The 21,045-nt window shown below is 43.3% G+C and overlaps 1 protein-coding gene across 1 annotated transcript in view; it reads right to left on the minus strand.

Annotated features, from left to right (window-relative positions):
- Positions 1–12,766: 12,766 nt before the first annotated feature.
- The window catches only part of DHX15 (DEAH-box helicase 15), a 44,076-nt gene continuing 35,797 nt past the window's right edge, over positions 12,767–21,045 (minus strand). Inside the window, exons 12-14 of the mRNA XM_084266657.1 lie at positions 20,198–20,388; positions 14,530–14,699; positions 12,767–13,326 (exon numbers count right to left, since the gene is read on the minus strand). Of these exons, the coding sequence (XP_084122783.1) occupies positions 13,209–13,326; positions 14,530–14,699; positions 20,198–20,388 (479 nt within the window). The 3' untranslated portion in view covers positions 12,767–13,208. The remainder of the gene's footprint in view (positions 13,327–14,529; positions 14,700–20,197; positions 20,389–21,045) is intronic.

The raw sequence follows: 21,045 nt of genomic DNA on the forward strand, positions 1-21,045 counted from the left end.
GCGTCTTCCTTTCCCTAAGGGGCATTTTTCCCCCCAGCGCCCCGTTTCCACGAGCGGGCGAAGAGCCTGCTAATGCTTTTTACCTGCTCTCCGTAAGCGCCTCGGCGGCCCCGAGCCGCCGCTCCCGTCGCAGCCGCGGTGACCCGGCCAAGGCGCCCCCCAAGGCAGCAGGGACCCCGCCCGGCCCTAGCGGGACGCGGACCCGACGGCGCGGTCACCGCGGGGAACTCACGCTGAACTCAGCGACGGTGAAGTGTTTGCCCCACAATCAGCGGGCAGGGTCTGGCTTGCGCTGGCCGCGTTCCCTGGGTACGCCTCACCCTGGCTGCGCACCCGGCACCTCGGTGCGGCCCTCGCACGAGGGGAACGTCAGCATCACAAACACCGGTAATTACCAGTGGAAAGCAAACGACGTAGGTGGCAATTTGCCTCCAGGATTGTTCAGTTTCATATAAGAATATATTATAAGCTTTATAATTTAAAATAAATATGTATTTTTGCTTCTAAATGGTAACGGAGAGGCCCAGTGGTTGGTGGAGCAGCACCCAGTATAGTCGTAAGGGCCCTTAGACACCAAGGGAAAAGACAAGCTGGAGTTTTCTGCCATTAACTGTGATCACAGGTCCCTCACTCCCCCTCGCCTGGTATTTTAAGGAAGAAACCACCATTAGTAACGCCCATGGAATCTTTTGAGCATTCTGTTTGTGGAGGAAATCTTTTCTCCGGTCTCCACATGTGGCACAAGCGCGGAATACGATGAGACACACCAGTGTGATAGGAACACAACACTCAGGTGTGAGCAGACTTAGTCTGAATGAAGTCAGACTAGTCAAAAAGACCTGAATTCATTATCCAGATTAACAGTAGTGACAGGCAGCTCTGCTCCCTATGAGGTCTAAACCAGGTAAAAAGCCAGCTGGATGAACCCCCACACCAGAATACAGAAACGACATCAGAAACAAGGTGTTCACTATGACCACAATGATTTGTTGCCCAAGTTGCTTCAGTATTTTCCTTCAGATAATTCAGCCCGTGAGTGCTGCTCACCAGTGGCACAGAACACTTCATGTGGTTTAAGACTTTATTTCAACTTCTCGGATAGTAACAATTAAGGAATAAAATTCCTTTCCACTTCACCATCCTCCTTGAATTTTTTTATTCCCTTCCCTTTGAGGGGTCAGTGTTCAAAGCACTTCTAAAATTTTAAGCAACTTGACATAGCATGTTTCATCTTCACATTAAGTCTTGGGGCATTCCATCCTGAATCTGTACTCCAACACAGACGGACCTCTCCTTATGCTATTCAGGTAGTTTGCACTATAAAATACATGGTTTAAACCCAAGTTCCTACATTTTGAACTGAAAATCCTACAGTTTGGATTCTTCTTTCTCTTCTCTGTTTTCCTTTTTCTTTTTTTTTCTTTTTTCCCTTTTACCTCAATACCCAATGTATTTATACACTTCAGTAAGTGGCATTTACCCTACTTCCTCTCCTCCAGCAACAGTCATACTATCTGCCCCTCTAATGCAATGTTCTTTAAAAGTCTCAAAACAGATTATGGGTTCTTAAATCTCCAGGTTTTTTCTTATCTTTTTCTTCAAAAATTGTTCCTCATCCTGCTGTTAACCATTTGCTCCAGCTCAAAATCTCTTCATTTGAAGTTCAGAGAGTTGCCCCTGGGGGACCATCACTGGTAGGAGGTTAAGCTTAATTGCACAGTGATCAGTTACTAATGGAGATCCAGCTGTAGCCTTTTCTTATAGCTCCAACTACTCCCAACCTATTCAAGGACTCTGCAGAGCACACTTGCTGGCAGCAAAACAAGATCTGAAAACTTATTTATAGCATTATGTATTGCTCCTCCAGACCATTTGTAGATGTTTTCAGTCAACCAGCCATTACAGAAATGGACAATAATCTGTTTGTCTATCACATGGTCTGGCACACTCACATCATTGCTACTGGGATGTTGGCGATGAAGTGAAAAACTTTGTGTGTTACTTCTGTTGTTAGAAGCATGTAACCAATCATAAAATCCACAAATAACTGTTTGCTCACAGCACCATACAATAGACACTAAGGTGTATTCCTTCCTGTGGGCAGGAAGGAGTTTGAATAACAAAAGGAACCCCAGGATAACCATTAATACTCCACCTGTGCTGAAAGAAAGAGGCCTCCTGGTGCAGGTGGAAGAGAGAAAAGTACTCAAACCTCTGCAGGGACTCACACAACATAATAGCGTGCAGGTAGGATGTGCCAGACTACTAGGTAAAGGGTAGCAAAGCAGGTAGGAAGGCACCTTGTTGCAGCCTAGAATTTAATTTAGTTTGCTCTTTGCTTCCATGTTTTCAGCTTAAAGACTTTGAAAGGCTCTTAAATAAACTAGAAACTGTTTTCTTTTGTGTGTGTATGTGTGCAGGAGGGGTTTGAGGGGTTTTTACCTGCAAAGCCTGTCTGGTATGTGAATAAAGTGAATCGGGATGAAGCTTTGAAACTGGGGCTGTCCCTGTCTTCTCGCAGACAGCACATCCTCATTCCCCTGAGGCTGGTGCACCGAGACAGGGCTAAGGCCAGGGACTGCTGTTTGAGTCTAGTATCACCAGGTGCTACGGGCTGGAAGAGACCTCTCAAAGACTAAACGTACCCTAGAGCATCATGAACACAGCTTTCTTTTCTGTACACGGAGTGATCTCTGGAGAAATCCCCTGAAAACCAAGGCTTCCAGAGGTCTTCTGTTTGAGAAGCATATGGAGAATCTGAGATAGAAAAGGCTGATCTTCAACTTATGTGTTCCATGTAAGCAGACAGATTTGTATCAGAACAGTCCCAAGGGCATCAGGATTCAGCTCAGTTGTAGCCTCTAAATTAATTCTGCAACACAAAGTGATACTCCAGGACTGTGCATTTTGTTTAGGCAGTTTGGTGTCCCTCCAAACAAGCACTGCAGCATTTAAACTGAGTGATGTGGTCCCTACTATCTTTAAAGCTTGCAATCATAAATACACAGAATGTTTTACGGGTACTGTTCCTTTATTCACCACTGTCATTTCCCTCTCTCTCTCCCCCACCCCAAGTTCTCAGCATTAGCAGTCACATGTAACTTTTTAATTCCTGACTTTACTAGAGTTCATTAGTCAAAAATCCCTTCTCATGGGGCAAAACCCTATAGTATCAGATATATGCTAAAAGAAAGTTAGAAGCTGTCCCCATATCTTATTTGCAGGTGGGAAAAAAAGACTTTCTACTTAGCCTATTCATAAGTGCATAAAAGCCTTTTAAAGTCAATTAAGACAGTCCATAAAATTGAAGAGGAAAGGCTTTAAAAGTCCACTGATAGGTTTTCTATTAGGCTAATACTTTAAAGCGTTCTTAGCACCTTCCATCAAATGATTTCATTTTGCTTTATGAACACCTCTGGAGCTAGGTATTATATCCTTTTAATATTTGAGGAGATCAACAGTTTAAGTACTAGACCTTCGGAAAAGTCAGGCAACATTGTTAGACAAGTTTATAAAAGCAATTAGCCCCAGAGAAGCAAAAGCCTAGTTACAACAGAAGGAAGTGGAGATTCCAGGGTGTTTAGGTTTCTGCTTACCTTTGAAGACAACTCATATCCTCAACACAAAAATGTAAGATTAGGCCTAACAGGATGAACACAGCAACCATGGTCACTGCTAAAACGTTGTTTCAGTGTTCTGCTTTTACTCATTGGCTTCTCACTGTATTCCAGCCGAAATCCAGGTGGCTTTTTCACCTTCACGTGGCCACGTGGCTAGGCAGCCCCATTCCTAACCACCCGAGAAAGCTGGAATTCCCAGAAAAGCTGCATGTGCAGATTGTCCAATATGAGCCTAAACAGATCAAGATTATTCAACATACAGCTTTTTCTAAAGTATCCCAGAGTAACGTTCCCAAACTTCAACTACCTGCCATCAATCAAAAACCAGCAGGTTCTGCTGAAAGAAAACGGCCTTTGGAAAACTGAATGTCATTGATGAAAATACAGAACATGAGTTCTTTCCATCCACTGACTGGGGGTGGTGTCGGCATTTGTCAGAGCCAGTTTTCCCTAAGTTCTAAATCATATACTTCTCATGGTTGTCTCACTTCCAAACAGCACACTAAACTAGGTGGGTAGCATCTGCACATTCTTCCTCTCACGAGAAAGGCGGCAGCATTGTGCTGGAGCCTTTGCTGTATAGGGTGGCAGAAGAAATGATCCTTGCAATTAAAGCAGAAGGCAGTGAGATTCCAGATGATAATTATTTAGTGTTGAAATTTGTTATACTACCTTGCACTGCCAGTTACTGCACAGCCAAGTTTTACCCTTGTTCCAGAAAGTTCAGTTACCCAAAATAAAGAACCGGTGCTGGCTTTGGCACTCATGGTTCTTCATCCCAGAGCTGAGTCCAGGACTATAACTCATTTCTTACAAGTTTGCAAGATGGGGAAGATTGCATTCACTCTTATGCTTCACCCAAAAGATGGAAAGGTACCTGAAGCTAGATGACTGACCACTAAGACAGGGTGGCAGCTCCAAGAAGAAAGTATTTTTTGTAAATCCTGCTATGTGAAACTATCAGAAGGGAGTAACAAGGTTCTCTAAACCCATCTAAATGCAAAGACCAAATACGCAACTCGAGAGAAAATGGTACATTTTTCAAAATGTTTTGATCTCACCATCAGTCTATTATTTGCCTTGCCTGAGTTCAAGATTCAGTTTCTTGCTCTTCATCCGTGAGCTAATCCCATCTAAGCATTGGGTCATCTTGATAATTGAAGTTACGTGAAATAGGCAAGTGAATGAAGTAAAGCTGATTATTCAGAAAGAAAAAAAAAGTGCCAGGAGTTTAAAAGCTAGATTACATGAATTTTTGCTCATCTCAGAAATGCAGGAAATTATTTTCCTTGAATTCTGCAAGATCAAGTGTGCCACTGATTAAAACTTTGTCTACTGAAGTGGAAGAGCAGAACACTGATGAGTTTGATTGTCCTGCAAGCAAGATATTTTCAATGAGACTGTTAACAAAATGAAGCCACTGTGATAATTTAATTCCTAGTTCAGGCCTTCCAGCAGCTTTTCAACATGAGTAATCTCCATCAGTTCAATACCCCCCAAATTATAAATAGCCACCAGTGAATACGTGCGATTCAAACGTAGGCAGGCAAGAACTTAGGAGGTATTTGCAACTTCTATAGCCTCACCACCATTCAGCAACGTAAATAAACTACTAAAGCCCTATTGGATTATAATCCCCCCCCAAATAACATGTCTGTGATTATGCCTCTGTGATTCCTGTGATTATAGTTACAGAGCAACTAGGTATTAAGTAACTAACCAAATGTGGGGGGTGGGAAGCCTGAACAACTCACCTTAGCAGGAATCAAGACAGCTGGTCCAGCACGAGTCTCTGCCTCTAATGCCAGTATCTTCACATCCAAGAAGAAACCTCACAGCTACCCTGCCTGCTGCTGGGTACCTGGGGATCCTTAGCAAAACACTGAGCCATAGAAATGGAGTAGACTCACCACTGTTTTATCAGTCGTGGTAAAGCTGTCATCTAAGAACAGACGCACTGAAAGGTATGATGAGCTCTCCTGTCATCCCCCAGATAATGAAAAACACACGAGGCTTCGCCACTGAGGACATTATTCAAAGCCTGTTGATAAAGCAGCAGCACCTCATCATCACAAAGCGTATTATAGACAATAAAAAATATTTGGCTGCTCCTTTGGCACTGTACTGTGTGTGTGGAGGCACGTGGAGAAGGGAGGAAGAAAGACTCCCAGTCACACAAGATAGAGTTCAGGGAAGTTACACTTAACTGTCTTTTGCACACTCTCCAGAAAGGCTTTTGATCAATACGGAATTCCATTTTTACACAAGAAATACCACAAAGAGGCAGCAAACCCTCAGAAATAATTGATAGGTATTTCAAAGGGGTTTGACAGATCATTAACTTTGGATTTCTTCGGTGACATCATCCTATTTGATCCAATTAATAAAACCAAACCTCACTTGGGAGAAAGCCCAGGCAAGCCTTTGCACCAGACACTGTGTTGCAGTGCATAAACATGTCTCCTTTCTGTTACACGCCACCCAAAGCCAAGGGAAAGAAGAACCATTTCCCTTAAAGTGGGTTGAACGGACTGCAACGAAGGGCAATGGGATTGGCTCTGCAAACATTTACTTTTCTAATGCTGAAGCTTTGGAAGTAGTGAGAGCAAAAATTTGCTGCTGACTTCGTTGCTAATTTAGGAAGTTCTGAGTCTAGACAGCCCAGCATTGATAAAGTTGTTTTTATAATCAGATTAGTTTGATCATGAGACTGCTAAAAAAAGCAAATTAATTTCTGAAACCTCACTGTACCTAATGAGAGATCTAAACATTAGTCTCCTATCAAGCCAGCAGACTACAAACGGTTGGATTCTTCAGCTTTACTTGCAAAAATAATACTCGTTGCAGGCAATTATTGTGTGAAGAACAAATATGATTATGAAGGAGATCATGAAGTAGGCCATTATCATTTCATGTAATTGAATATTTTCCTGCTCGCTTTTCCTTCTGTAATTCTCCTCCAGAAACAAACAGGATTTCTCCAGCCTGCAGAAAAACCCCAACTCTCCCACCCCGCGACCGCTTGGCCTCGTATTCGACAGCGCTCGAGAACGAGGAAAGCATCTGAACAGAGTGTTTGGATTTACACAGCAGCAACTCCAACAAGGAGCTTCAGAGCAAAACCGTGTGAGGCACAGCCCCAACTGAACACCCAAAGTGAAAGGAACAGCCTTGTTTTCACTTCCACTCTTGTATGGATTTTTCTCGAGGGCCGGTTTGCTCGCAGGGAGAAGCAGCTGTTCATTCTCCATAAGTTTACTGAAAATGAAAGGGTTGTTTTCAACAAACAGGGTACATGTTATTTTAAACACTACAGCCAGAATTTTAAATTCTTGACAATTCTTATCTGCAATTTCTACTCTTTTTTTTTTAAGTATGTGAAAATAGCAGTAACTTCACTTCCACATTACATTGCATAACCCAGTAACTCACTGGAACAAAGCCATCGATATCCTCTTGCACAGCTCATCAAAGCATTTCACCAGTCGCACTGCTCTCAGCCTGCTGCTGCTGCACAGACTGTAAGCCTTCCAGGAAAGGTTCACTGTGCGTTTAATTTTTTAAAAGACAGATACTATCCTGGTCACAATAACAGGCTTATCAGTTACTTGTTATTCAGCACGCAAAATGAAACACCCTCAGCGCTACCAGGGTTTGAAAGGTCGAGTTTAGTTTGTAAGTCTTTAAAAATCACACGTGAATTTTAGTAGTAAACACTAGCACCTTCATAAAGCCTTTCTGAGGACAAAACTGGGCACTGAAATAAGCAGAAGCTGCTTCGCTACACGGCTGAATATTTAAATAGACAAAGCAGTCAGGAAATAGGTCCACCCGCAGCCCTCCACTCCATGGAGCCCAGTAAGCGCTCGATGCCTTAAGTGTTGATGGTCCGTGCTGCTGGAAGCAATGAAGTTGGGAACACTAATGTGATATGCTTACAAAATAAACACTGAATTCAAATGGAAGGCAAGAGCCGACTTTAGTCAAAAGAAAATACTAAATGTTGTGAGCCACAGGAAATATTTATTACCAGCATTAGTTTGTTCCATGTTTTATTCTTCTCTGCAATGGAACTACTGCATAGCTTTCATAGCTGGGAAAAGCTTCAAGGATCACTGAGAGCCAAGATGCACACAGATGAACATTATTGTATGATCCAACATATATTCCCTGCTCCTGAGAAACTGCGGGAGTTGAAACTGCAAACCCAGAACACCTCCCATCATCAAGAGGTGGCTGCCACCATGCGCAGCTTAACCCCTTGAAACTAGAAGCTGGGATCTCCTCCACACCAACCACTTCCCTCAGATGCACCCGTGCAAATTAAGAGGCGGCAGAGCTTGTCATTTGCCAAAGAGAAAGTGAAGAGAAGGGCAGCTGCTCACTCTAACTGCCTTCCTCCTGCCTGCGAAGCTGCTCAGCTCAAGCTCAGGAATGCCCGGTGTTTGTGTGGCCAGGGACCAGCGCACAGCTGTGCAGCACAACAGTTCTATAGAGAAGAACTGTTGCAAAAGCAAGCTGCACCAAACATCTATCGGCAGGAAAATGGACTGGCTTGACCAAGTAGATCATTTTCCCCTCTCTGTTTCACATAAATCTCACATCACAGACGCAGTCCTGAAGTTAAATAATTTTAAAAGGGCAACAGAGTACCGATACAAGATTATACTGCTAATAGTAAAGCATGTTTATTATTAAAACCTTCAGCCAGGCTAAAAGCAAGATAAATGGCGATCCCTCACAAATCACAGGAAGGGAATAAATTCATGTACCTCAGAATACAACTCTGCTTCCTAGGATCATGGTGTGGCTTGGCTTTTTATTGCTAAATTGTCAGAAAATGAAGAAAACTATAGCAAGCTGATTGTAAATTAGTAATTGTAGGTTGGCTGGGTAGAAGGTAAAAACTGTTTGCTCTTTGAGTTTTGTTAAGGCACCTTTCAAAATGCCACACTGAAAGCTAATTTCGGCATTTTGGCTTTAAGCTGCCTTTCATATGGCAAATAATGAGCAGTTTCCATTGTGCACAGCACAGCAGTGCAGGTTGAAAATGACACATCACAAACTAACCCAGCTCCACAGGCCCTGGTCCAGAAAGGGGGGCGGTTGTCAGAAGTCGTGGCCTTGCTCTGCCAGGCAAAGCTGAGCCAACTGCCACAGGACACGTCAATGCAAACTGGGCCGGACCTGCGGCTTGGACACCGGTACAGCGAATGGACGCGTTCCGGTACCACCCAAAGGAACTCCGGCACACCCGCCTTTCGCACTGGTGCACATACAATCTCACAAAAGCAAAAGGCCAGCGGGGTTTATGACATCAAACCATGGTGAAGCATCAAGTCACCATCTATTCTTTGATGAAAATCCTAAATGCTAGAAAAACCCTACAGCTCTACACACAGTGTAACTGGTCCCTTTCTGTCTCTGCAACATTAACACCTGTGTACTTAAGCACAGCTTTATGTACTCGCCCATCAGTAACTACCTCTGTATCTAACAAACCCAAATGCAGTTATGACCTCACATCAGTATTAGCTCTTTCCTGCTTGAGGTATTACACAGAAGCACAATTAAGACAGAAGACTGTCATGTTTTCAAAAAATAACACTCCTTTCACTTAGTGCTGTTCTCCTGTCATCCAACCCAACCTGCATCTTCAGAAGCCCTGCACTACAAATGCTTCATTTTATACAAGCCATGGATTCTCAAAACCCTCCAGAATTCCTCATATAAAAACCTCACTGTGAGGAAACAAAGCATTGTGTTTCCTTTTAGAGTGTTCCAAAGTGGATAACCAACACGTCCTACGGGAGCAGCTCCTCGGCACTCCAGAAAAGAGATGCTTACAGCCTGGCCAGCAGTTTGACCACTCCAAAGCAACAGGAGTAAGGCAGGGAATGAATGCACTAGAAGAGCCAACAGCTGAAGCTGGTGGGGGCAGCTGATGGCCTTTCAGGATCTCTTGCTCCACAGGCCAGCAGACAGAGCTGCAGCTGTGACATTTCACACGACAGAACAGGCAGGAGGTTGAATTTCTCTCTGGCATTAGCAAACTCCTGTGTATTTTGCCATTCCCAACTTTTCCCCCACTTGCTGCAGTCTGCAGTGTGAGCAGCCAGCACCAAAGCTCTGCTAAAGAGCAGGACTGTGGGTGTTGTAACTGTGCTAAGAGGGAGGCTGCGACCTTCACACACTCGTAAACAAAGCGGCCTCATTCTTACACCTCCTCCTTGGACTCCTTTTGGTTCTCTGGGCAACCTTTTTTAACTGGCTTTCCACCAGAAAAATGGGAACAAGGTGTTTCCTTTGTTCTCAAACCCAAATTACTCCGCACCCCTCAGGTAACCAGAGTTCAGAGGAGGGTCCCCAATGGTTTCCCTTTAGGATCTACATGCATCTCGGAAGCGAGGCTGTCCCTCTCACCACACTCCTTCAGAGAAGTTACTACTCATTCCCTCCCTACTGCTCTACAGCTCTAAAATCACATCCAAAAGAAAAAGCAAACTTTGCATTAACTGCCTCTAAGGCATCCACAGCGACTGAAGTGAGTCCGTGTGTCACTGCCCTGACCCCGAGACACTCCCAGGTGCGAGAAGTGAGCCTTGCGCAGCGCAACAGCGAGCGCAGGGTGCCTGTGCAGACACTCCCACCACAGGGCCAGGACCCAGCGGCTAGACAGAGCAGTGCCTTCAGCACGCACAGTCCAGCATGAGAAAGCACTTTGGTCCTCAAGCATTGCAAGCGCTTTGCGTGTCAGTAGGAGAGGTGTTTTCCAGGGAATCCTGATGACCTATACAAGTGTCACACAGGTGTCAAACCCACTGGATTCCCCAGGTGTTTGAGCTCCCATACCTCCTTGAAGCGCTGGCCCCGATTGCAGCAGGGTCCCAGCAGCATGGCTGCTTCATGTAGCTCGCGTTCCTGCTGCAGGAGGGGTAAGAGCTCTGGGCCTGCCCTGTCCCCGGTGACAGCTGGGACACCCAACAGCCTTCCAATTAAGCTGGTGACAAGGGTGCAATCAGTGCCTTTAGGTGTCCTGCACAGGTGTCACTGACTTAATTGGAGGGTGGCAGGGCTGCACAGCTGTCAGAAGACATGTACTTGGCCTGCAGTATCTGCAAAGGTAAGAGTGAAAGGTCCCAGGTTAGCTGTCACAGCCCAAGCTGAGTGTGTGGGTATGACAATTAAAAAGAGAAAGAGAAAACCAGGCCAGAGTCTCCCCGTGTCAGGCTCCACTCAGAGCCACAGCCATCTGCTCCCCCCTTCGCAAGTACCAGAGACACCGCAGTTCACGCCAGCTGGTTCTGGGGTCCTCAAGGGATTTCCTGCTGAGAGTTGGCTGTGCGCGTGGGCCCTGCCATACCCAGGACAAGGTGTGCAGAAGGTGGTTCTACACCATCTCGGTGAAGGCTGACACAAATACCAGACAAATCCTGACCTAGGGAGCGGCATTTCTCAGCACCGCACTAAGCAGCCTCCCCTCTACCCCCCAAAAGGAGGATAAGCAACCCAGGTATTGAATCTGAGTTATCCTATAGCAGGAATGGGTAGAAGGAACATTTGTACTTTTAGGAGTACCAATGTGAAATAAAATTGCCTACAGCATTCAGGATCCCTGTGTTTTAAATAAAAACTCTGTAACTGCAGTCAGAAAACTTAATCCAGTTCAGCATTTTAGGAAGAGTCAGCTCCCTCCTTCCCACTACAAGTGATTTCACAGGACAGGAATGCCCAGATGCACCCCACAACACCCTGCTCCCTCACTCAACACACGCAGGGCAGACTCACAAGTCACAAGCCTATTAAAATTAACCCCCATCCTGACACACTTTCCCTCACATCGCTGTTTTCACTGCTAACAAAAAAGTCTGTATGCCTTCCCCACTACATCACATAAATGGCAATTCAGAAGACAAACATGTTGGAACTAGAAGAAAATCCTCTAATTACTTGGTTCCAAGTTATTTTATAGCCAACTACTATGATTTAAATAGGACATCCCCCCCACCCCAAATCAGTACTTACGACCACTCTGAGGTTAGTTGCCTGTTCCATGAGCATAACCTATTTTGCATTCAGCCTTACAGCATGACAACACATCACTCCCATTCCTGGGGAACCTATTCCAGCAGGACCTGCTCCGCCTTCTCTGTGCCAGAAGGCCTAAATCTCAGAGTAGTCCAAGGAGAGGAACAACTGAAATTTGACAAGATGTTAAACCATAAAATGATTTGGGTTGGAAGGAACTTTAAAGACCATCCAGTCCAAGCCATCCCACCATGGGCAGGGACACCCTCCACTAGACCAGGCTGCCCAAAGCTCCATCCAACCTGGCCTTGAACACTGCCAGGGAGGGGGCAGCCACAGCTTCTGTGGGCAACTTGTGCCAGGGCCTCACTGCCACCCACAGTGAAGAATTTCTTCTTAATATCTAATTTAACCCACCCTCCTTCATCTTAAGACCCCTTGTCCCATCTCTCCCTGCCCTTGTACACAGCCTCTCCCCATCCTTCCTGCAGGTCGCTCCAGGCACTGGAAGGTTACTACAAAGCCTCCCCAGAGCATTCTCTTCTCCAGGCTCAACAAGCCCAACTCTCTCAGCCTGGCTTTGAGGGAGAGGTGCTCCAGCCCTCTGATCAAATCTTCCTGTGAATTCCACATGGGATTAGCCTCCCAAAACAGAACACACTGTCAAGTCATATTTCACTGAATTACCACAAGATTAGAATGGTGCAAGACAATCTGACCCACAGTGTCACTTGTGCTATTGTTTGTGTTGGCCTCAAGCTGCACCTGAGCATTGCCCAGCAGGATAATTTCTAACTGGGCACACATGCCACAGGACACATTACTCCAGTTCTCATCAGGAAATACCTCAGAGTATGTCTGAAGAAATAAATCTCAGAACTACTCTGCATGCACATCACTTTTCAAAAGATCTTCTACACAATTCAAACAAGTCAGAGGGATCAACATTGTGTTACAGTGACATCATAATCGGGCAGCTTCAGCATCCGCACTTTTAATATCAAGGTATCACACTACTGCCATGTCAGTAAGACAGCAGCTTAACAGGAGCCTAAATGGCTTCTCGTGTTGTGATCAAGCCAATAGAAATACCAACATACCGTGGCAAAAAATTAGTATAAATAGACTTTATTGAAGTCAGTACCTTTGTACTGAAGCCAAAGATTGTGTCTACATAAGCACAAGTTGTAACATTTCACAACTTCTAAAAGGAATGTCAACAATTACAACGATCATGCATACCATGGTCGATAATCACATTTTTAGAAGCATTTTCAACCATTTCTAAAGAAATGCTTATAACATTGTTATATATAGAACTACTTTCAATAAACTGCAAAACATTGATCAGCTTTTCCAGTATGAGCTACAGTGTCAACACAAAAGGGGAGGCATAAATGTTTAATTTATGAAATCAGAATGGAATATTTACTGTAAAGAAAAATTAAAAAGCTTTCAAATAAAGGCCATTATTGAACCAAAGTGAAGAGCACAACTTGAACTTTGAATCTTTCATCTCTTAAAGCTGTCCTCTGAATAACTTCAGTTCAAAGCATAAATTCAGTACTGTGAGTATTCCTTGGACTGAAGTTTGGCAATGATGCGATCCAACTGTCTCTTTGCTTCACACTGTGGAAAATTGCTCATGTCATAATATTGAGGGGCAATTTTCACCAGCCTGTCAAGAAAGGAAAAGTTTGTTACAAACTCAAACTGTATGATGCATCCTGCAGAAATCCTACAGCTGAAGGAAACAAAGATTATCCGTTACTCTCAGCTCATCCTGGGCTTCTAAGATCAATGATTCCACACCCACACCCCCCATGCTTTGCAAGCACTCAAGCCCGAAGCAAATAAGTTGGCCCTGGAGTCTAGCAAGATGCTGCTGTTCAGCCAGGGCTCCTTTTGGGCCCACACTCTGCTTCAGTACGAGCTGGAGTAGCAGGAGTCTGACCTGCAGCACACCCCCAAGTCCTCAAGCCACAGACATTCACCCAAACACCGGCTGGTGTAAGGGTACAGGTCAGCCTTAGCTGTCAACTTCAAAACGCAACCAAGGCTGCAGGATCCTGCTGCTTTAGGCTATACAGCAGTTGTTCAGAAAAACATTTTTAAGGAAGAATCCAAACACATATTTTCCACTAAAATATTAAATAAATACTAAATATAAAAAAAAACCATTATGTTTTCTAGCTTAGAAACCTTTAGACTCTTTTGGACAATTTCATTAACAGCTGTAGAGCCTCTCATGTCCCCAGAGCTCACAACTTGGCAGTTTGAGTATCACCTTACAGACAGGCAAGACAATTGATATCTCTGCCTGTCTGCTGAGGATCAGGCTTCTCACTTCCTTGATATGCACTCTACTGATTAATAAATAATACAATAAGAGAGGCCGTACCAGTGTTACCACCTCTTTCCTTCACATTTTAAGAAAGCACTGAATCCTGTTCAGATCCTTCCATTGAAACGACAGTCCCTGCCATGAGCAGTCCTAGATCTTAAGAGCAGAGGCATCTATTGTAATCTCTCAACTGAGGTACACAGGTGGGTACTAGGACACAGCCCCAAACTGAGCAGCTCCAGCTGCTCCTTCCCAGCAGGCTTACTGAAGTAACTGGCTTTGAGACAAGCACCTCTCTGTGCACTGCCTATAGAGCCTGGGTGGGTATCCAAGTTTGGCACACAACTCCCACAAACAACAAGTAACCAACACAAAAAAAAACTCTGGTCATCTACAAGTCCATGGCATTGCTGTCCCCCAAACCATTTTAATACCACCAGCTTCAGGAAAAGCAAAAGCAATTGCCTCAGTTTGAAAAAGGAGAAAGACGAAAAGGAGCTTTACAGCAGGTCACAACTGCTAAGGCTTTTGGCTTACCATTCTGGCTTGATGTCTGTACATGTCCGGATGTAATTCTTCGTTGTAAGGACAAACTCATTATAGAGCACCCATTCTGGTTTATGATCAAGAACAGTGGAAGGATGCAACTGCACCACCTGGTTATCTTTTACTGTTAAGTAATGCCCTGTTCGTTCCAAATGTGCCACCTAAGTAAAAAGATATTCTTTCATTACCACAGGCAATTTTTAAATTAAGGGATTTCAAGCTGACTGTTAAGTGTTCTACACAAAATATACCATTAACTTCATCCAAATTTGGCACATTACTTGACCACTTCAACTACTCAGGTTTTTTTATAGACACAATCAAGATGCCAGATGTTGTTGCTAACTGCCATGGTAAGTGTATATTCCAATGTGCAATTCAAGCAACATACAAAAATAGTTATCACCCAAAGAGACAAATCATTATTAAGAGTAACACAAATATTCTTCATGTTATTTCCACAGAAGTACTGGAAGGGAACAGCTATTGGACAGGTTTGTAGCATCACACAAAGTCAACTGTAGTCTACTGCAGACATCTGCTTTGAGTACCTCCTTGCAGTAGCTGCTGTGGAACCAGTAACCGTAACGTTATCCTTTCAAGGTTTTACTGGCACAGTGTTGCAGGAGTCTCAGACACACGTGTGACTCTGCAACCCTTTCACACACCGGGCCTGGAAAAAACTGTCAGTCCTTACAGTAAGAATAGGAAGTTCAGTGTGTCAGAAATAAGAATAGTCTTGTTACAGCACAAGCTTCATGGCTGGAAAATACAGGTTCAGCATCACGCTTCTGCTTTGACCTTGGTGAAAAATCAATTAACCTCTCTCCGACCAAGCTTCTTCCTCTGTGAAAGGGAAGAAAGCCTGCCTCGCTGAGATGCGCTGATACCTAGCTCATTAAGGTCTGGGAAAGCAGACCGTTATCCTTAGAAGGACACCCTCTTTAAGAACAGTTAATCTAACAGAACAGGTAGCTAAAATTAACCTTTTGATACTGGTAATTCAAGATGACCTCAGAATTTATTTCATTACATAGACATACACATATGCTGTGAAAAGATTAGGCAGGATGGACAATGGCTGAAAGATGCCTGAAGACGTTTTTAATCAGATCATGGTTACCTCTTGTCCTTGTTTTCTTAATTCCTACGTGTAATTAAACTTTATTTTTTTTCTAGTCAAAGGTAAATTTCACCTATTAGATTGAACTCCAGGGTTTCTATAGCAGGTACTATCTTAAAAATACCACCTTCATAACAAACTACTCATTTTAAGCCTGCCTCACTCTTACTACATTAATATCCTGAATGCGTTTTAGGTGTGAAACAAAGTATTTCAATAGATTGTAAATCTTTTCACACAAGATTTTAGAGATTACACTGCTCCTTTAATTCAAGTCTGGGGAGCAAACAGAGGATTCTTTTAAATGAAGATTAACAGTGCACTGTCTGCAACAATTTAAGCTTAATTTCATCCAACTCAATCCAACATTTGGGAAATTAAATAGCTGTATAGCTGCAAACCAGACTAGCACAGAAACTCATCTGTCACAGACCTAGCTCAATCACAGCACGTATGTTGCTATGGGATTATACTTTTTTTTTAAGTAGTATTTTTTAAAGTTACTTTTCAGATCAAACGTAAAGCCCGCACACGGGCAGAACAGTTCACTGATGTTCATTCCAGAAAAGCTGTTAAATTAAATCAGTGCAATTTCCCTTTACCACCTCAGTCTCACTCAGATGTATTCCAACAGTAAAATCTTACCATCTAGCTTTCCCAAGCATATCCAATTCCTTTGTGTGGCATTTAAAGCAACAGCAAAGAGCTGTATTTCCTGTTTACTTTGTACAATTCCAAAATAAAAACATTTTCAAACAACTAATTAAGAATACTCAAAAGCTACAGGAAAGTACTGTAAGCTCTCCAATTCCAGGGAAGGGCGGGGACTAGAATCATCCCAATTAGGGAAAAAAGTTTCCTTAGAACATGGATGTCAGGAATGTGTCACCTTTGAGTGCTTACATACTATTGTAATGTACACAGATCCTGAACAAACACTCAGCAACTGCATTTATCCTATTGAGAGGTTTCTGTGAGTATGTGTGTTAGCACACAGGCTGGTACAGAGTTCCAGGTTTGGCAATGGTCAGTCATGAGATCTGCACAGCAAAGCAAGGGCTCTGCCGCAAACAGTGATGACTTACTACAACTTCCCAGACCCACCTGGCCTGAGCTGCTTCAGGACAGCTGAGAGCACCAATCCTGCAGCTTCTCAGGCGTAAGTGGCTTGCCCCAACCCTGTGCTAAAGGAATTTAGAATGGGCTCAGACAAGCACCAAGGTTGACCTAAGGGAAGGAACATGGACACAGAGTCCCTGAACACCTGGCATGAAGCCAGTGCAATACAGTGTAGGACATCCTCTGAAGGCTCCTTCCAACCTCAACCATTCTGCAATGATTTTCAGAGGCTTTTATCCTTGTATTTCCAATCTAGTAGTGATGGCAGAAAAGGAATTGATGGCTGACTAACTCGGAACTTAAAGGTGGAACACCATTTATGTGTGTCTTAAGATCAAGTTGGAACCTGGGTTTTTCTGGAAGATGCAGCTCAAACAGAGGCCCTGTATCAGGGTCCCTACAGAAAATGAAATGAAATCACCTGTGCTGTCCACCACATCTGGTGTCTCTGTACTGCTAATTAAAAATCTCATTCTTTCTGCTACTCAGTCTTGGTGCTATTTTGTGTACAGAACATCTTGTATTGTGTTAAGACTTCACCTAATCAGGTTCTTACAATAATAGAACAGTAATAAGATAAACCTGTGACACCAAGGTGGTCACCACTGCATGTAATGTACTCCTTTTTGCTCTTTTGCTCTTGTCATCTTTGAAATGACAACAACCAGCACCAGGGCAGGTTCAGATTAGATGTTGGGAAAAAATTTTTTACTGAAAGAGTTGTCAGGGTCTGGACCAGGCTGCTCAGGGAGGGGGCCGAGTCACCTTCTCTGGATGCGTTTAAAAAAAGGGCAGATGAGGTACTTAGGGTTATGGTTTAGCACAGGATAGGAACAGTTGGACCTGATGATCTTAGAGGTCTTTTCCAACCTTGTGATTCTGTGATTTAAGAATCCAGAACAACCTTGAGTTTAAAACTCAATAGCTTCAGAAACACTGTTTCATGCTCCACAACCAGAAGTTTCAAAAATTCAAGCAACTGTCATTGCTCCTTAGGTGCACATTCACTGCCTTCTTTTTTTCTCCAAAAAGTTCAGACAACTGGTAATAACAAGGGGTTTTTTTGAAACTGGTACAGACCTTTCTGCAGCCATATTTTAAGATTGATTTTAGGACACCAGTAGGCAATTAGCAAAGTAGAAAACACCACAGTCAGTAAGTCCTATTTCAGAACAATGGCTGCTGCTGTTTTCATACTTCACACTGCATCTTTAAGCCTAAGGAGTTTGAAGAATCAACTTCTGCCATGGGTTGCCCACAGACCTTACAGTACTTCACATGCAGAGACCAGAGTATGCACACACACACTGCAAGTGCTCAGGCTTGGAATTCCAGTTATGTCCATGTGCATACAGACCATGTTTAAGTACTTCAGTGGCTGGTAAATAACAGCGCTCTAGAGTATCTGTAAGCTTCCTACTGAAGGCTACTCAAAGCAACATGAGAAATGCACAGGACAAGGTTCAGAGTCAAGGTCAAACAAGTATCTATCACAGAGGTTAAAGAGTGAAAAACTCAAAATAAGATGTACTCAGGCACAAAGGAAAAAAACGAAGTAACTTCAACTCAAAATGCCTTCGACAGGTCTGCTATAGCTATCTCTTGATTCAGCCCAAAAATTCAATTTGTCATTCTGAGTGAGGGAGGTGGCAGGCAACCTATTGATCATGGAAGCCCGAGAGAACTTCTGGGAAGACTTTCACTTTTATCTGTGTGAGCCTGCTACTCTAGTCACAGCAAAAAAATAAAGTCAAATCTTCAATTTCTGAGCAGTAGAGACTGAAAAGCTATCTATACCTCCACATCTATGGCAGGAAATCATCTATTTATTAGATGAAGAATTTCACTCAGTAAGCAACAGACAGTGCACAAACTTCTAGGGACATGACCTCCTATAGGTCCAAGCAGTGGAGGGAATCCACAGGGTACCCTCCCAGAATAACACTTCTCTGGCAACCAGACCCACCCCAACCAGCTGGGGCCCAGCAAGGATTGCAATTGGGCAGAATTGCTGTCTTGGAAAGCATACACAGAGTTAAAGGTGGGAATGTGTACTTTAGTGCGCCCCCAAGAAAGCAGAAAATGTGTCCCAAAAGCAAGAACTGAATGGTGACCAGCCTCCTTGTCTGAAGGGTTACAGCAAGTCAGTCCTTAGAACTATTTTAACATTTAACAGCAGCCAGCAGCCTTAATCTCCCATCTGCATTACAGTGAAATGCAGTTGCCAACACTCATATTCCAGTATTCTGAAAACCCAGAAACATGTTTCTGCTACAGACCAACTGGCTCCACCCTGGGAAAGGCTCTGTTTCCTTGGGGATGGGGGGAGTTAAATACACATGGTACCCAAATCTGCACCCAGACAGGATGCACTAAGTGCATGCTCACCAAGCTGCTTGCAAGTGCTGACCAACAGCTCCTTTTCCAACTAGCAAGGTTGTGTGCTCAAATACCACTGGAGCATAGGCCAAGTGAAAAATTAGGAAATGACAAGGGTGCTGGTCAGCCTCTGAACGATGACAAGGTTGTGTTCTCCCAAAGTGAAATATTAGGCTCTAGCAGAGACATTGCTGGGATGCATCACAATAAACATTTGTTGGAAAAAACATTAGTGCAACAGTTCAGAGTCAGTGAGAAGGAGGACTTGCTCCCAGTAAAGGTTCTATACCCCTGGGTTTGCAAGAGCCAAAGGGAGTCGTCTAGCCCTAGGGATGAATGCTGAAGAGAACAAACACAGCGCAAGGGGACTATGCAAAAAAACCAAAAAAGCCACCAGAACAAAGAAAAAACACAGCCTGCATTCTAGCTTGAAGGCATGCTTAACATGAAATGCAAAGCAGCCAGGAGGCAGCAGTGGAGAAGGCTTCCGTACCATCCTGGCTCAAGAGGCAAATGAATTGCAAACAGCATACATCTTGAGATTACAGACCTGCTCCAGCACTCCAGTGCTTGGGACTCATGTAATTTAAGAGTGAAATATAAATATGGAAAAGTATGCATAAGAAAATACTCTCCTCCTAAAAGGATTACATATAGTTAACACCTGTATACAGCTCCACTTTCCCTATTTCTATCAGATTACAAAAAATTTGAAAGCTACATATTCTGCAGTTACTTTAAAGTGCTTTATGAAGTTACTTCCTCAGCTGTTCAGAAGTTAGTGGTCAGTTCCTGACTGGTCATGCCAGAAACAGTATGATGCTACTAGCATAAGACTGCCTACAACTTCTCTTCCAAATAGGATCTGATTAGAGAATGTACTATTTGAGTAACAACTAAGCAACCTGACAAGGACTAGATGGCAATTAGCCATATATAATTTAAGTAGCATTCATTAAGTTTGGATAAATTATAATAACCATACATTAAAAGCCATATAAACACTGAACTCTGATCCCTACAAGGAGGCACACATACCTGCATGAAATACCCAGTAACTAATGCCTTTCTGATGTTGATGTAATAGTCTCGGCTGGTAAAGTCTGTGCTTCTACGAGGCAAATTAAATCTATCCATGATTCGTGACAGCTGTTGGCGTACATTGTCTGCAGACATCAGGGACCTGTAGTTAATGAAGTTGTCATAACACCACTGAACCGACTCATGATCTGCAACATTAAAAAACATGAATCAAAAATGAGTATTTCATCCAATTAGAGCAAGTAAATAAAACAGCAACTGATTGATCAGTCAGATGAACCAGAAAAACACATCCATAAACTTTTATAAATGATAACAGCTTAACTTATTCAAGCAATTTCTTGCATTAGGTAACTTGCACAAATTGTTTTCTATTCAGGAAGCATGTGGTCACCTCTCTTCTCCCCTCACCAACATAACATACTATCACTGATGTTCTGCTGAAATACCACACCAGTGAATTTCACACACTCCAAACACTCACATCCTGCAAGTAGAAAAATCACCTTCCAAGCCTCCAGTGTAAAGTGTAGCTGAACATAAGGGGGACAGCCCAGTCTCTAACTGTAGCAGGCAATGAACACACAAGAAGCTTGTATATCAAATTATAATGTATTTGAAAAACCAAACCCTTCTTAAATTAAACACTCGAGCAGAAGTTAAGAATGATACAGACTAAGCTAACACAAGTGTGAGGCCCCTCACAGCCATCAAGTAAATGTGACTGGTAAAATACAGCATCAGTAACGTAAAATTCAGTATTTACTATTTTACTGCTTCTACTGCTGATACCTCCAATAAGAAATCTGTTAAGACAGCAAGCCTAAGCCATTCTGTCAGGATAA

Source organism: Gallinula chloropus (genome assembly GCF_964237585.1).
Source record: "Gallinula chloropus genome assembly, chromosome: 7".
NCBI lineage: Eukaryota > Metazoa > Chordata > Aves > Gruiformes > Rallidae > Gallinula > Gallinula chloropus.